At 41.1% G+C, this 17078-nt stretch overlaps 1 protein-coding gene across 1 annotated transcript in view; it reads left to right on the top strand.

The window, feature by feature from the left end:
• Window positions 1-3026: 3026 nt before the first annotated feature.
• The window catches only part of ENPP3 (ectonucleotide pyrophosphatase/phosphodiesterase 3), a 74044-nt gene continuing 59992 nt past the window's right edge, over window positions 3027-17078 (top strand). The window contains exons 1-5 of the mRNA XM_059177533.1: window positions 3027-3162; window positions 7562-7637; window positions 11525-11656; window positions 13859-13984; window positions 15893-15953. Coding sequence (XP_059033516.1) covers window positions 3085-3162; window positions 7562-7637; window positions 11525-11656; window positions 13859-13984; window positions 15893-15953 — 473 coding nt within the window. The 5' untranslated portion in view covers window positions 3027-3084. The remainder of the gene's footprint in view (window positions 3163-7561; window positions 7638-11524; window positions 11657-13858; window positions 13985-15892; window positions 15954-17078) is intronic.

The raw sequence follows: 17078 nt of genomic DNA, 5'->3' as shown, positions 1-17078 counted from the left end.
TGGGAGCCTTCCCTGCTGGAACCTCAGTGGCAGTCAGTGCCCAGAGCGGACCCGGACTGCAGGCCTTATCTCGGCTGTGCGCCTGCAGGCGGACTTGGCGTGTGTTTACTTCCTTCCTCCACCCACCCTTCTGTTATCTTGTTTGTCGTGCGACTCCTCTCGTCCTGCTCCCTGCGCTGTGGAGGACGCCAAGTTTAATAGCAGGGTGAATTGTCATGGAGTCTGGAATCCTGAACCTGCTTTATCATTGTGGTTTAACTTTGCTTTATGACTGAATAAAGCTGACACCGTGGAAAGACACGACTCGGGTGTGCGCCTTCGCAGTGCGGGCATGACCATAATAAAAATAGGGAGTCAGAGCCAGTGAAACTCTGGAGAGCAAAGCTAGTATAGGTTCACGTGACGTCATGGCCGTACCTCAAAGCAGCATCTGAGCGCAGCTGGGGAATCAGTACCAGGTAAGCAAGCTGGAGTCAGGTATACAAATTATTATAGAAAATATCAAGACAAACAGTTAAAAATCAAGAAGACAGAAGGACATCTGGGTTCCTCAGTCCATTAAGCATCTGCCTTCAGCTTAGGTCATAATCTCAGTGACTAGGAATGATCCCGCTCAGGCAGGAGTCTGCTTTTCCCCTCACCCTCTGCACCCACCCCCCCACCAACTCCTGTGGAGGTGAGAAAAACTAAGGCCATCCCACCTCAGGTTTAGCCTTAGCATAAGTACAGCCATCTTAGCTCCAGTAGCCATCGCAGACCCCTGTGCCCAAGGGCTGAACTTTCCCCCTACTTTACTTTAGTTCTAAGAAGCCCCACCCTGCTTTAGTTCCAGAGACCCCCACCCTGCTTTAGGAACAGAAAGCCCCACCCTACTTTGGTTCCAGGAACCCCCATCCTGCTTTAGTAACAGGAACCCATAAATACCCCTGCCTTAACTAAGCTCTGGGTCCAAGTCCCTACTCTGCTGTGTTGGGTAAACTTGGGCCCATGCTTAAGCTTGTCGAATAAACCCTCCTGTGATTGCATTGGTGTCGGCTCCTGGGTGGTCTCTCAGATGCAAAAACTCAGGTACAACTCTCCTACATATGTACACTCCCTCCCTCCCTCTCTCTGACAAATAAACAAATAAAATCCTTTTTTTAATAAAAATCTTTTTTTAAATAATTAAAGATTTTATTTATTTGTCAGAGATAACGAGAGAAAGAGCACAAGCAGTGGGACCTGCAGGCAGAGAGAGGGAGAAGCAGAGCCCACTGAGCAAAGAGCCCAATGTGGGACTCTATCCTAGGACCCTGGTATCATGACCTGAGCTGAACATAGATGCTTAATCAACAGAGCCACCCAAGCGTCCCTAAATAAATAAAATCTTAAAAAAAAAAAAAAATCAAGAAGACAGAAGCCAAGATAACAGATTCTGGAGGTCCAAATAGGAGAGGTTAAAATAGAGCAAAGTCTTAAAAAGAAGTAAAAATCTGAGATGTTCAAAAGATGTATCAGTCAAGTTCCTCCAAAGAAACAGAACACAGTGAAGATGGAGTGAGGGAGAGAGAGAGAGAGAAAAAGGAATTGACTCCCTTGATTGTTGGCGCTGAGCAAGTCTGAAATCCAAAGGGCAGTGCAAGCTGATAGGCTGGAATGGAGGGCTAATGGTAGAGAGTCTTGAGGCAAAATTTCTTGTTTTAGCTGTAAACTGTTTGGGTGAAACCCACCAACATTATTGAGGATATTCCCCTTTATTTAAAAGTCAATTGATTGTAGATGTTTCCACATTTACAAAATACCATTGTGATAACACCCTAGATTAGATTTTGATTCAATAGCTGGAAATGATAATTTAGCCAAATTGATGCACAAAACTGCCATCATAGAAAGGATAGCAAAAGTAGAACTGTTGATGGGAGTCAAGGCGGGTTGAGTAGGGTGTCATAAATGCAGATAGAAAAATTGAAGTTGTATGTCAGATGACTAGATAATGGCCCTAATTACTAGGAATCTCCTAATTTTGATGCCAATTGTGATGTACACTTGATTTTTTTTTTCCCTCACTCTCAGTTTGCCATTACAGCAATGATAACAATAGCATCCCCTGAAGCTGGAGTTTCAATACCAGGTGGAGTCTCACTTCTGAGATAGTGCTACCCCAGGTGACCTTGGTCAAGTACTCAAGCTCTAGAGGTCCTCTAGTTTTATCTGCAAAATTGGCAAGTTTAAATAGAATCCAGAGTAAATGTTTGCAGAAGGGAATTCAAAAGTGCGTGCACTGCTCAAAGGGAAGTGTCTCCACTGAACTTGGCTACATATAAAATGGCTTGGTTAAGCATCTTTGGGGTAATTTAGCCCCAAATCCAGAAGATTCTAATGCAGATGAAGTGGGGCCTGGGCATCAGAATTTCAAAAATTAAAATTAAAATTAAAAGAGTACTCTGGATGTTTCTGTTTATGGAGTGCAGAGAACTATGTGCCAAAGGCACCCAAATAATGTGTTCTCTTTTTTTTTTTAGATTTATTTACTTACTTGAGAGAGAGTAAGCAAAGCAAGAGGGAGCACAAGCTGTTGGGGAGGACAGAGGGAGAGGGAGAAGGAGATCCCCCACTGATCAGGGAGCCCATCCCAGGACCCTGGAATCATGACCTGAGCTGAGGGCAGATGCTTAACCGACTGAACCATCCAGGCATCCCTAAAGCATTTTTTTAATATGTTGGTTTTTAGCTGTGCTGTGAAGTTTATACAAATATAGAAACCTTCTGGAATTTCCCTAAAGAAGCTTTTTGTTTTGGGTTATTTTAGAAGAAAATAAATAGCCAGATCATATTAAAATTTGACTATTGTATTATTCTTGTTACCTGTGTTTTGATTAGTATTTAATGTTTGTCTACAGTGTCCTGGAAAAGGACTTTCATCTCTTGATGCTATTATTATTTAAATATTTCCCTCTCTTTTGATCGTCCAATCACTGAAGAGCTATAATCTTCCCAAACACTTAAAAGTTAGTCACAGCCATGTAACTCCTTCAGTTTCTCTTTGCTGGGCTAGAGAGAGGAAGGAGTACAGCTGTCTTCTAGTAAAACAGGTTTCTACGGCTCATGGAGTCTATGCTGGTTTTAGCAACGGAAGAGCCTGTTGAGAGGAGCAGTGTTAAGAAATACAAAATAATTTGTATTGTAAGTATAATTTTTAATGATAGTCTTTGTAGTCTTTTTTTTTTTTTTTTTTGACATAGGGAGAGAATGTCATAAGTAGGCAGAAGGGCAGGCAGAGAGAGAGAGAGTGGGGAGCAGGCTCCCTGGGGAGCCTGAGGTGGGGCTAGATCCCAGGATCCTGAGATCATGACCTAAACCAAAGGCAGAGGCTTAACCCCCTGAGCCACCCAGATACCCCTAGTCTTTGTCGCTTTATGACAATGTTAAGTGTATAAATCCCCATTTATATTTGTGTTGCTATTTAAGTGTAAAGTTTTTAAGTGATTGTACATAGCTTTATCCCTTCTGACAACTGTGATGCCAGTTAATATTTTTAATCATGTTTTGCTTAAGAAATATGAGTAACAACAAATTAATATTTGATCAATCTAAAAAGTGGGGATCTGCGGTGAAACACTTTGCAGCATTGATTTTAGTATGATTATCATCAGCCCCCTAAGGCACCCTTTTATACTGCATGAATATCTTTAAGAGTAGAGAGTTACTCTGAGTAGTCCATCCACTGCCTTGGTTTTCTCACCACCCAACCATTTCTCTTCTGCTTGTTATTACTGTCCTGATAGTCAGTCCTTCCTCTGTCCTTGTCCTGCTGCATCTCCACAGCAATAATTACATGGCATAGGATGATGGTGATGATGATGATGATGGTGATTATTATTATAATTTTCTCATCTCATCTCAAATTATTCTCTCCTCTTGCTTTTCTGATGGCATTGATAGGCTCTACTTTTATGACATTTCTCTTTATCTGCATTCTTAGCTGATTTCTCTTCTCTTTGCACATTGCAGTGTTCAGTGTTCCACTGAACCTTGTCTAAAGATCTTCTCTGTAGGCGATTTCATCTTCTCATGATTTTTTTTTTAAGATTTTATTTACTTATTTGACAGACAGAGATCATGAGCAGGGAGAGAGAGAAAAGGGGGAAGCAGGCTCCCGCTGAGCAGAGAGCCTGATGTGGGACTCGATCCCAGGACCCTGGAATCATGACCTGAGCCAAAGGCAGAGGCTTTAAACCGCTGAGACACCCAGATGCCCCTCATTTTTTCGTGATTTTTTAAAAAAGTGACATTTTCAACCAAGAATTTCAAGCAAGCCAAGAGGTCTGACTTCTCACTGAGTTTGAGTCACACAATTTCAAACCCTTTCTTGCTGACTTATTGTCCAGTATCACAAGGCAAAAACCAACTGATTAATTTTCTACACTTACCAGGTTGCAGTTTTCTCCTTAGTTCTTTATGTTAGTTAATGTCACCATCATTCTGTCCCTCAAGCATTGTTTCTAGAAGCAAATGAAACAAGGTATGTAAGCATTGGGCCCAGTAACTAGAACGAAGTAAACTGTCAAGATACTCTATTTATTCATTATCCTTCTGGGAACTTTGGAGTGTTCACTTCAATACCATTTATTATATTTATGCCTTCTTCCAAATTTAAGAAATTATAAACCCCTTGGAAGCAAAACTTTGTACATCATTCATTTTCCTTGTATCCTTCTAATGGTTTACTACTATATATAATAGAGGCTCATCATTTTAAAATCATAGTTTCAGGGTACCTGGGTGGCTCAGTTGGTTAAGCGACTGCCTTTGGCTCAGGTCATGATCCTGGAGTCTGGGGATCGAGTCCTCCATTGAGCTCCCAGCTCCACAGGTAGTCTGCTTCTCCCTCTGATCTTCTCCTTTCTCATGCTCGCTCTCATTGTCTCTTTCTCAAATAAATAAATAAAATATTTATAAATAAATAAAATCATAGTTTCAAAAGTACCGTATTGGGCACCTGGGTGGCTCAGTGGGTTAAAACCTCTGCCTTCGGCTCGGGTCATAATCTTAGGATCCTGGGATCAAGCCCCACATTGGGCTCTCTGCTCAGCAGGGAGCCTGCTTCCTCCTCTTTCTCTCTCTCTTTCTCTCTCTCTCTCTCTCTCTCTGCCTGCCTCTCTGCCTACTTGTGATCTGTCTGTCAAACAAATAAATAAAATCTTAAAAAAAAAGTACCCTGTTTCCAAATTTTAACACAAGCTTCATTTAAAAAACTTGACCTGTACCTACTGCGTTTTTTTTTTAAATTTTTATTTATTTTTATTTTTTTTTTTAATTTTATTTATTTCTTTGACAGAGACAGATCACAAGTAGGCAGAGAGGCAGGCAGAGAGAGGAGGAAGCAGGCTCCCCGCTGAGCAGAGAGCCCGATGCGGGACTCGATCCCAGGACCCTGAGATCATGACCTGAGCCGAAGGCAGAGGCTTTAACCCACTGAGCCACCCAGGCGCCCCCTACTGCGTTTTTAACACTCTTTATTCAGCCATCTAAAGCTAAATAATTGGATTCTTAGTGGTTTTTGGAGTCCAGAGCTTATCCCCTCTCTACCCTGTCGATAGTTTAAGATACATATGCATCTCAATATCAAGAAGCGTATTCCAGGGATGCCTGGGTAGCTCAGGTAGTTAAATGTCTGCCTTCGGCTCAGGTAATGATCCCAGGGTGCTGGGATCGAGTCCCACATTGGGCTCGCTGCTCAGCAGGGAGCCTGCTCTTCCCTCTGCTGCATGTGCATCTTCCCCCGACCCCGACAAATAAATAAAATTCTTAAAGAAAAAAAAGAGAAGCTTATTAAGAATTACTACATATTTAAAGGTAATGATTATATGAGATTAAAAATGAACCTTTTTCTTGAGGAACTTACAGAATAATGCAGGGAAGAAGTAAAAAATGTATGGAAAAAGTATAATTATGAAACAGACATGAAGATATAACAGGAGGAAGTTTGAGAGGATCCTATGGACAGCTAGATGCTGCTTATTTTCCCATCAAATTTGAATGGCAAAAGGACCAAAGATAGGATATAAAACCAAAATATACCAATATGTGAATCTATGAGGTTTACCACAGGACTATGGTAAATCTATGCATGACGTTTATGGTAGGACTATTACCCCATTTTGCCACTTTGTGTTCCCAGTCTTGGTTACCTGTGGGTTTTGAGCATCATAATGAGGGGCTAAGTACTAGTCATGCTACTTAATAACCGTTTATGTTCACTTTTCCCCCTCCATTCTCTCCACTGAATCCATACCTGCTGGAAGGTCACTGAAACTTGGGTTCACTTTCAGGTTTCATTAAAAAATTGTCTTTACAGCATTTTAAAGTATTTTCTCAATTGTTGAAACCAATTCTATGGTAAAAGTTAACCTAGGTTAATTTCCCAGTTGATTTTCAAAATGAAAACAAACACAATCAATGTTTACATAGATCTTTGCTCTCTAAGCAATTTTGATGCTGTGAGTTTTTTTTTTTTTAAGTCAGAATGAAGGTTATTGGTGTTTTAAGATACCTTCCTAAGTAATTTGTGTCTGTCCCATTCATAGTTTATGGCTGTATATTATGCAAGTTCTGTTATCCAGCATACTTATCATTGGGCTTACTTACTGGGTGGGGAAAAAGGTCAGTGGGGAGAATTCTCGTTAACTACATGACAGTTTAATTCCAGGTATCGCATAAATTGCACTGAAGAGCCTGGTCAACAGTAGAGATAATAAATGACACATACAGTCTTTTCTCACAGAACTTTCACCTCATTGGTCTGAGCTATAGATCAAAGCAGATCATTTGTCAGTTAATTATTTGAAACTAGATTTTTACATGGGTTATGTATTTTCATACCTCAGTAGGACATAGCTGGGCAGGGAAGGGAGAGGTGGGAACCTCTGCTCCTGAGGAGTGAGGTAGTTAAAAATTTCACAGTTGAGGAATGCTTTTAGATAAATGATCTCCAAATTGGTATCTAGTTAAGAATGAGAAATGGGCAAAGGTAAATAGCTCCCATGGTTTCATTCATGCTTTAACTCTGTTTGGGATTAAGCTAACCAGGACCATTAGCTAACCATTGGTTAAGCTAACGAATGTATTTGAATATGAAGTTCTGTAACAATAACATTTTAAAATTCTTCCCAAAGCATTCTTATTTTCAGACATTAAAAAGAAAAAAAAGGGGGGTGACTGGGTGGTTCAGTGGGTTAAAGCCTCTGCCTTCAGCTCAGGCCATGATCCCAGGGTCTTGGAATTGAGCCCTGCTTCTGCTTAGGGCTCTCTGCTCAGCAGGGAGCCTGCTTCCCTTCCTCTCTCTCTCTCTCTCTCTGCCTGCCTCTGCCTACTTGTGATCTCTATCAAATAAATAAAATCTAAAAAAAAAAAAAAAATCTTTGGAGGAAAAAAAAGAAAAAAGTACATGCCCCTATCATTGTTGGAGCTGGTGCGCTCGGTGTCCTTAATATTGACTGAGAGAGGGAGGAGGGTATCTTTGTACCTTTTTACATTTTTTTTTTTAAATTGTAAAGGTCACTTTTCCTTTTTTTCATAATAGGTTCTTCTTGCTTTGTTGGTGATTGTGTCACTAGGATTGGGGCTGGGGCTTGGACTCAGGCGACAAGAAGAGCAAGGTATACTCTCAGTGTTTTCCCCACACAGTTCCTTATATCTCCTTTCTCCTCACCTTTACCCCTTGAAACCGAAAGCTCCCCTTTCTGCTCTTCTAAGGGGAGCACTCTCTTTCTAGGCCTCTCCTTTTCCCACATTGCCCTTCCTAGGAGCCCACATCGCGGTGAGCCTTCTCCATGCTCATTGCTGGCCTTTACCCTTTTGCCCTCACCCCTGCTCCTTTGAGATTCCTATCATTCCTGTCTGTTCCTCTTATTTGTCCTCACCTTGGTAGAGGACTCTGATAACTGGGTCAAAGACTCCCGTCCCAGCCCCTACTCTACTCGTTCTTCTCCGCCGATAAACTTGGTCTCGAAAGTTTTGGTTGCTTCCCTCCCAGGACCTCCTGCCCTGTTAGTACTGCACGCTCCCTGAAATCACTATTCCTTGGTTAGGCAGTGCCACAGTCTTAAATGTAGTACAGAGTAAAAGCTTCACATTTATTTATTTTTCCTCATAAGAAGCAGAGAAAAGGATGCCTGGGTGGCTCAGTGGGTTAAGCCTCTGTCTCTGGGTCAGATCGTGATCTCAGGATCCTAGGATCCAGCCGGGCGTCTGCTCAGTGGGAAGTCTGCTTCTCTCTCTGTGCTATCCCTTCCACCCTCCTTCTGTCATAAAAACAAATCTAAAAAAAAAAAAAAAAAGCAAAGAAAAAAATATGAGAGAGCGGTCCCAACCTATCAAATCATAATCTCTTTTGCCATATCTGATCAATATGAACAGTACATAAACCATTTATAAGCGACTGTATGAAAAGCATTTTCTAAATCTTGTAATGTATCATTTGGTACTTTTACAAAGGGGAGGTATGAGGTCAAATGTTGGGTAATTTACTCTCCTTTTTAATTTGGTTGATTAAGTTCTGGTTTGACTTTCTTGGGGAAGGTCTTATTGCTTCTTTGTTTAGGGAGACTCTTGGTGAGATTAATAGACACTTTTCCAGGTATGTTTTCACTTAAGAATTAACACTCAGTACCTGTGGCATACATAACATGGGAACACGGTGGAACTGGAAAGGTGGGCCTTACCTGGAAAATTATTGTCTTTTTTGGGGTCATTTGGCTGTAGGGTTTCGGAACTACAGTACCAGTCCTAGACCTGACACATGTAGGTGGGCCACTTTGCTATATTATTCTGATGTTCGTGTGCATAGGAATGTATCACTTCTTGGTTGTCTTACTCCTAAATCATGTAAATTAATTGGAAGAGGAATATAGTAATCTCTGAATAAAATCTCTGATTATTTTGGCTCTTTCTCTCCCTTCTTTACTTTAGTACACCTACTGGCTGGCTTCCCAGTGTCACTGCTCCCTATTCTTGTCCTTTTATCTCAGGTTACCAGCCCTCATGTGGCATCGCCCCTTCCCACCCAGGGCCTTGGGACTTACCTCTAGCCCCTCCTTTGCCAGCTTCCTTGAAATAGACATCCCTCATTCTTCCATGACTGATTCCTAATCCGGCACCATTTTCACCATTCTCCACTCCAATTAACCCACTTTTCGTAAGCGTAGTGTGTTTTTTCTAGTGTGAGTTTTTAAGCTATTTTTCTGGTTTGAGTTTTTATGTGTTCTTACAAATTTATTCATTTATGTGCACATCCTTTTTACTTATTCTTCAACAATTGGGCACTGACTGTATGCTAGGTACAATTTAATTACTGGGCATGCAGTGGCGAAGAAAATGGACACATCCATCTGAGAGTTTACAGTCCTGCAGGAAGACGGACACTAAAAATACATATAATCCAAATACATATATAATATGATAAGGAAAGTGCTAAGGGATAAGTAAAACTGAAAAGATTATGAAATATGGAGTTAGGGTGGGATGGGGGATGTATGTGAAATGACTTTTGTAAAGAGCTAAAGTGAGGAAGATCGAGAGATATTTGTGGGAAGAACATTCCAGGCAGGAGGAAAGAACAAGGGCAAAGGCCTAAGGCAGGGTCTCGCCTGGCAAGTTCATTTAAAGAATAACAAGGTCGGTGAGTTGGAACTAAGAGGACAAGAAGGAGGGTAGTCATAAAATGAGATCAACCAAAGGACGGAAGAGAAGCCAAGCCAGTGACGTGGTCGGGTCCATTCTGGTCGTAGGCTTTCATTCTGAGAGTGATGGGAAGTGATTGGAGTTTTGAGCGGAGAAGTGACATGCGGTGGTTTGCTTTTTCACACAAGCACTTAGGCTGCTGTGTTAGGAGTAAATGGCAGAGTGAAATCAGGAGATGTGGAGATGCCAGTTAGGGAATTATTGCAATAACCCACACAAGCTCTATGTCTCGAACTAGGGTGGTGACATTGTAACTGTGAGAAGTATTTGGATCCTGGATATCTTTGGATGTGGTAGACAGATGTTATCCACAGAATGGATATGGAGAAAGAGAGAAGTCAAGAATGACTTCAAGATTTTTGGTATGACCATCTGGAAATACAGAATTCCCAAAATTGAGATGGGAACACTACAGAAGAAGCTAATTTGGGGACAATAATCAGGAACTTGGACATGTTAAGTTTGAAATACCTACTAGGTGTCCAAGTGAAAGCCAGAAGGTAGTTGGACATAGGAGGTTGACTTTGAATGGAGGTCCTATATGGACATGCAGTATGGCAGTTATCAGCATCATATGTCGAATTAAAGCAATGTGACTGGGGAACACACTAACCTTAAAAATAGGGAGGATGTGGTTGGGGGTGCAGTGTGGATGAATTCTAAAAATAATTGGTTAGGGATGTGGGAGGAAAGCCAGGTGATTGCTGTGTCCTGGAAGCCATGTGCAGAAAATGTTTCAAAGTAGGACAGTGAATATAAAAATGTAAAGGTCTTATGTACAAATGGTATATAAACTTTTTTTGGTTACCTCTTCATTGAATGTTTCTTAAGATCCATCTAAATTGTTATGCATTCTTCTATTCTTTGGCATCTGTCTACTACTTGAGTAGAGCTTAAAAAAAAAAAAAAGATTTTATTTATTTATTTGTCAGAGAGCGAGCACAAGTGGGGGAGCAGCAGGCAGAGGGAGAAGCAGGCTTCCTGCCAAGCAAGGACCCTGATTGGGACTCAGTCCTACACTCTGGGATTGTGACTCCAGCCAAAAGCTGACGCTTAACCAGCTGAGCCACCCAGGCATCCCAACTACATAGTACTTTTTAGCATGTATAGCAATATACTATTTGACCTATGTGTTTTGCTATCCGCAAATGTCTGATAACCATTTGTTCACCTTTGTGAGTATGACGTGTTCATCTTTTCTCATCCTAGCTATTCTCTATGTCTGCCTCTGTGGTGAAAGCTACTTTTCCTAAATTCTTCCAGATTATAAGCCTTCTATCAAGTGAGAGGTAGGGTGGATCATTGCTGCTCCATCTCCATACTTTAAGTCAGTTTCACTTTATTAAGCCTCTGCCTATCTCTCCTACCTTCACCTAATGGTGCCTGGTGTGCTGAGTCTGGGTAATCTCTAGAGTCCTGTGGAAAAATCACCTACTATTTATCACTTTGCACTGATGAATCATACATCACAATTAAAAAATGTCTATTTGTCTGACCTAGTTTGCACTAGGTATATCTTCTGTGTGCTTCTACCATCTAGCTCCGAGATATCAGATAACTTTTTTTTTCTTTGTATTTTTTTTTAAGATTTTATTTATTTGATAGAGAGCATGGAAGGAGGGGAAGAGGACAAGGGAGAGAATCTCAAGCAGACTCCCTTCTGAGCACAGAGCCTGACATCAGTTTGATCTTACAACCCTGAGATCATGACCTAAGCCACAATCAAGAGTGGGGTGGTCAACTGACTGAGCCACCCAGGTGCCCCTCAGATCACTTCTAAGCACTGGTTTCCTTATTTCCTCAGCTCCTACAGGCAGTTGCAGGAAGAAATGCTTCGATTCTTCATTCAGAGGACTGGAGAACTGCCGGTGTGATACGGAATGCAAACACAGAGGCGACTGCTGCTGGGATTTTGAAGACACCTGTGTGGAATCAAGTATGGATTCTGAGGATAAGTTCACTCTAGCATGTTGGTTGTGCTGTCGTTAACGCATGTCTAAGTGCTCCCCACACATCTTGTGTATTGGTTTACTAGGGTTGCTATAACACAGAATCTGGGGGGGCTTAAACAACAGAAATTCTTTTTCTCAGTTCTAGAGATTAGAAATCCGAGATGCAAGTTGCATCAGGGTTGGTTCTTCCTAAGGGCTATGAGGGAGAGCCATTCCTTGCCCTTCTTTTAACTTCTGGTGGGTTATAAGTCATTGGCGGTCATTGACTTTTGGCAGCATAACCCCAAACTTTGCCTTTGTCTTCACAGAGTTCTGTTGTGTCTTCACAGTCTCCCCTGTGTGTGTGTGTGTGTGTGTGTGCATGCACATGTCCAAATTTCCCCTTTTTATAAGAATACCAGTTGCACTGGATAGGGACCATTGTAATGACCTCATATGAACTTGAGTATCTACAAAGATCTTTTTTTTTTTTAAACATTATATTTATATATTTGACATGTAGAGCACAAGCAGGGGGAGCAGCAGAGGAAAAGGGAGAAGCAGGTTCCCTGTTGAGCAGGCAGTCCGATATGGGGCTTGATCCCAGGACCCTGAGATCATGACCTGAGCCAAAGGCAGACGCATAACCCACTGAACCACTCAGGCGCCCCAACAAAGATCTTTTCCTAGGCAAAGTCACATCCATGGCAGTGCGGGCTAGCACTCCAGCATTTTGAGAGGACACTATTCAGCCCATAACTTGTGTACAGGATTATCGTTTCCCCTTCTGCAGTGCTAAACAGAGTTCACACTTGATTTGACCGAGGTTGAGGACTCATGGTCTCCAGGAGACAAAATTCCATATGTGTTGCCGGAAGTACACGTCTCAGTACAGTTTCACTATGGCTCAAGCTAATCATCTTAATAGTTTCATGGGCAGTGGTTCTCAGGTTTCAGGGTGCGTAAGGCTTACTTGGAAAGCTGGTGATCCTTGGTGATTCTGATGCCAGCACTCCACAGAACACGACTTGAGAAACGCTGTTCTCTGGGTAGAAGAGAGAGTTCTCAATGTTTAATTTTTTAAGAAATCAGTGAAGGCATGTGTGTAGGGAGTTGGCTAGTGGTTCATAGAATAAAGATGAGAATAGTAGAGCTTTTTACATTATATTTTCTGGAAAGGGCAAGGGGGAAGGGATAACTTAGTATAAATAAGATCCCTTATTATGACTTAGTCTAAAAAAGATTCCCTTTACTTAATCTCCCCAAATCCTTTCTAAGTAAATGATACATAATGGACAACGAAGAACTCTGTACAAGACAAAGCACACAGCAGGCACCGGTCTGATGCATTTGTCTAAACCCAGGACTGATGTTGATTTTATTTGTTTATTTATTTATTTTTTAAGATTTTACTTATTTATTTGACAGAGAGATCACAAGTAGGCAAAGAGGCAGGCAGAGAGAGAGAGGAGGAAGCAGGCTCCCCGCTGAGCAGAGAGCCCGATGCAGGACTCGATCCCAGGACCCTGAGATCATGACCTGAGCCGAAGGCAGTGGCTTAACCCACTGAGCCACCCAGGCGCCCTGATGTTGATTTTAGACACTGATTCCCAGCAGACGGTGCTAGGAAACAGCCATGGGACAGCCTCTTGCTGTTTTTAGCACTGATGTTTATTTACACTGATCTCATACTGAGCACATAGCCTGGGAGAGCAGCAAAGGCCTGGGTGGAGACTCATCTTGCCCTCTCTCACCCTCAGCTGGGAGGTGCCCTGACCTGCCTACTTTCTTACAGACCTCACCCTCTTCCTGTTACTTCTGTTGCACTGCCTCTTCCTTGCTGCCTGTCCTTAAACAAAACTGCTCTTGGGTGGCACCCATCCCTAGTGGGTCATCTCCACCGGGAGCTCCTACTTTTGGGTGGGAATAGAGCCAGTGTTCAGAGTCTCTCCAAACTCAGAGATGTACCTGCCAGCCAGACCAGGGCTGTAGCTTATAAAACCGCCTTTCTCTCTGCTGCTCATGCCAAATGAAGACAAAGGAGCATTGCCCCCTTGTTTGTATTACCTATTTTCATTTATTCATGCAGAGAAGCCAAGAATTTGACCTTACAACAGTCCAGGGATAGATGCATGGAATTTATGTTTGCTGTTGGATACTGAAGTATTTAAGTTAAATGCTGGGAACTGAATTGTGTGCTTTTCCAGCTCGAATATGGACATGCAATAGATTCCGTTGTGGGGAGACCAGATTAGAGTCCAGCCTCTGCTCTTGTTCGGATGACTGTCTGCAGAGGAAAGACTGCTGTGCTGACTACAAGAGTGTCTGCCAAGGTAAGCAGAGGAGGTTGACCTGTTCACCCCTGTGTGTTCATTGACCCCAGAGCTGGCTGACCCAGGCTACATAAATTGAATCAAGTCGGAGACAACATGTTTACGATGGCAAAAAATGTGGCTTGTTCACTATACAGAGAGGGAGCTCATAGCATAGATACTATAGAAAAGAAGAGAAAGATAAAAATTCCATATTCATTGGTAAAGCAGGGTCTTCTCCAGTCTAATAATAACGCTGCTAGAAATATCTGTGGTTTGAGATAACAGATGGCAGAGTTGATGAAAGAGGTTATCTGGCCCATCTAGCAGTCCGTTAAACCAATGTTACTGTTCCGATGACTGTATCCTGAGTGATCAAATGACTGATTAGGGACCTTTGGAGAGTTAATGCAGAGCCAAGATCAGGATACAGATTATTCAACTCCTGGTTCCAGCTGTAAGTGACATACTGCAGATATATATATTTTTAAATTACCCTCGGAACATGTAATGAAATTTATAAAAAGTGCACATAAACACACAGCAACAAAATTGCTTCAAGTTAACAACCCCTTTTTCATAATGCCACAACCAATAAAAGTAAGTAACTTATACTTTTAATATTTCTAGACCAAAAGAATGAGATCAGGTTGAATTCTGATTTTTCTCAAATAGGAAGAAAATGTTATAGAAGAAACATTAACTATAACATTTTAGTAGAAAATAGATTTTACACTAATGGATGAGTCAATTTTTATTACAAAATATATTTGAAAAGCAACTAAAAAGAGCTATCAAAAAGGAAAAATAGATGCCTGAAATGGTAACTTCTTTTCCAAGTAATTATTGTTTGACATTTAATAATGCATCATTAAAAATTCTGCTAAATTCATGAGGGCACTTTCTTGTTTGCTTAATTCTATAAGGTCACTGACCACACTGCCTCTAACCACTCTGTTTTCCCACTTTCTACCTCAAATATATAACTCTTTCAACTTTTTATATCAAGACTGATCCTTGAGTCATATGGTAAATTCTCCCAGTGGATTCATTGCATACCATTGCTGAAATTTAATAGAAGTGTATCTATTTAGGGGTGCCTAGGTGGCTCAGTGGTTTAAAGCCTCTGGCTTTGGCTCAGGTCATGATTCCAGGGTCCTGGGATTGAGCCCGGCATCGGGCTCTCAGCTCAACAGGGAGTCTGCTTCCCTTCCTCTCTCTCTGCCTGCCTCTCTGCCTACTTGTGATCTCTTTCTGTCAAATAAATAATAAATAAAATCTTTTTTTTTTTTTTTAAAGGAAATGTGTTTGTTTATTTTGCAAGTATACACCATAGATGGTGTTATTACTTCTGTATGACACATCTTGTCTGCTTGTTGCTTTTTCTGGGACGTTAGCCATTGATGATAATTGCCTGTATCTATCAAGGGATACAAGTGATGATATTTATTATACTAGATCATTTCTACTTCATTGGTTAGCTGGAATGTTCTATAATCAGAAACATTGAAGTAAAAATTTTTTAGTTAAGATCTTAAAAATTTCTTGGTTCAATTTTTCCCAGTTTAAATCAGTTACTCTCATTGACTGCTTCTGTGCCCCCCAACCCCGCCATGATTTCTTTTCTCTATTCTTTGGATGGTATATCTATATTTATTAACATCATTTTTTTCTAATTGTCTCTTTCCAGCTAAAAGAATCCCCTTTGTTTTTCTTGGTAAAGATGGGCTTCTTGGTATTCAATCTGTGCAAATCTCTGGACACACTGATCTTTTCAACATGTGAAATGGCACTTAACACATTCTAGAAGAATTTAGTCATTGGAATAACAAGATTGAAGTAGTTTGGAAAGATCAAGTTCATTGCACATTTGTTTCTCTTCTCTTTTCTGTGGTGCACCTGTCTAAAGATTTCAATTTTGTTTTTCAGGAGAAACCTCATGGGTGAAAGAAAAGTGTGGCACAGCCCAACAGTCTCAGTGCCCAGAAGGGTGAGAATATAGGGGTTTTTAATCTTCCTTTAACATGGAATGTAGCTGAGAAGCAGCTGCATTCCCTCCACTTTATTTATATTTTAAAACAATACACTTGGGCACCTGGGTGACTCAGTTGGTTAGCACTGCCTTCAACTCGGGTCGGGATCCTAGAGTCCCAGGATCGAGTCCCATGTTGGGCTCCCTGCTCAGCAGGGAGTCTGCTTCTCTCTCTGACTTTCTCCCCTCTCATCCTCTGTCTCTCTCTCACACATAAATAAATAAACTCTTTAAAAAACCAAACAAAACCAAAAAAGCCAATACACCTAACCAACTAGTAGGACTCCTGGTGGCTTCAAACTTGGACTTTTGTTCACATCATTGTTTACAAAAGCAATTTTAATTAATTTTTTACATTCATGTCTTATAAAAATGACAAAAATAGGTGAAATATTAAATACTAACATTCTTAAGGTCCTCTGGTCAGGATTAGGATTTAGATCTGAATTCTCCATGCAGAATCTTTCCTATTGACATCCTGGAACTTTGAATTGATATTCACTGAGGAAAAGGAAAGTTTGTCCATTGAAGGCCTCACAAGGGAAAGTGGATAAGGACTTTATCACTTGTACATGAGTAAGGAACGCATGAGGCAACCCTTCCACACATCTCCTCCACATATTTATAATGGCTGCTGCTGGACTTTTCCCAGTTCTGGAAACACGCCCCACATCATCTCTCAGTCAGGGTGGATTTCCTGTCCAGTTGCCCCTTCTGCCCTTTACCAACTTCATTCTTTTGGCCCAAGGAGGGGAAGGAAGATGGTGAGATAAAGAAAAATGGAATATCTGGTGACAGAAAGTATTGGCAGAGTCATTTTTAGATAGTATTATTTTATTTAAAGAATGTGTGTGGATACTGTCTGTTTTTGTACCATGTGACTTTGGTTTCCCAATCCCCAGATCTAGCTGCCCTGTTCAGTGGCTTCTGGGTGGAAGAGCAAAAAAATTAAAATAAAATGGATATTTGAGTATCTTTGCTCTAGTCAATTCTCTGAGCTTCCTCTATAAAAATAGTATTAGTAGCTGTAAAAATCATTATCATAATCATAAGCCAAGTTCAGAAGATTTCATGTGAGAAGTC

The sequence above is a fragment of the Mustela lutreola genome, chromosome 6 (genome assembly GCF_030435805.1).
Source record: "Mustela lutreola isolate mMusLut2 chromosome 6, mMusLut2.pri, whole genome shotgun sequence".
NCBI lineage: Eukaryota > Metazoa > Chordata > Mammalia > Carnivora > Mustelidae > Mustela > Mustela lutreola.
Note: the sequence above shows the minus strand (reverse complement) of the source record. Positions and strands in the feature narration are given on the sequence as shown.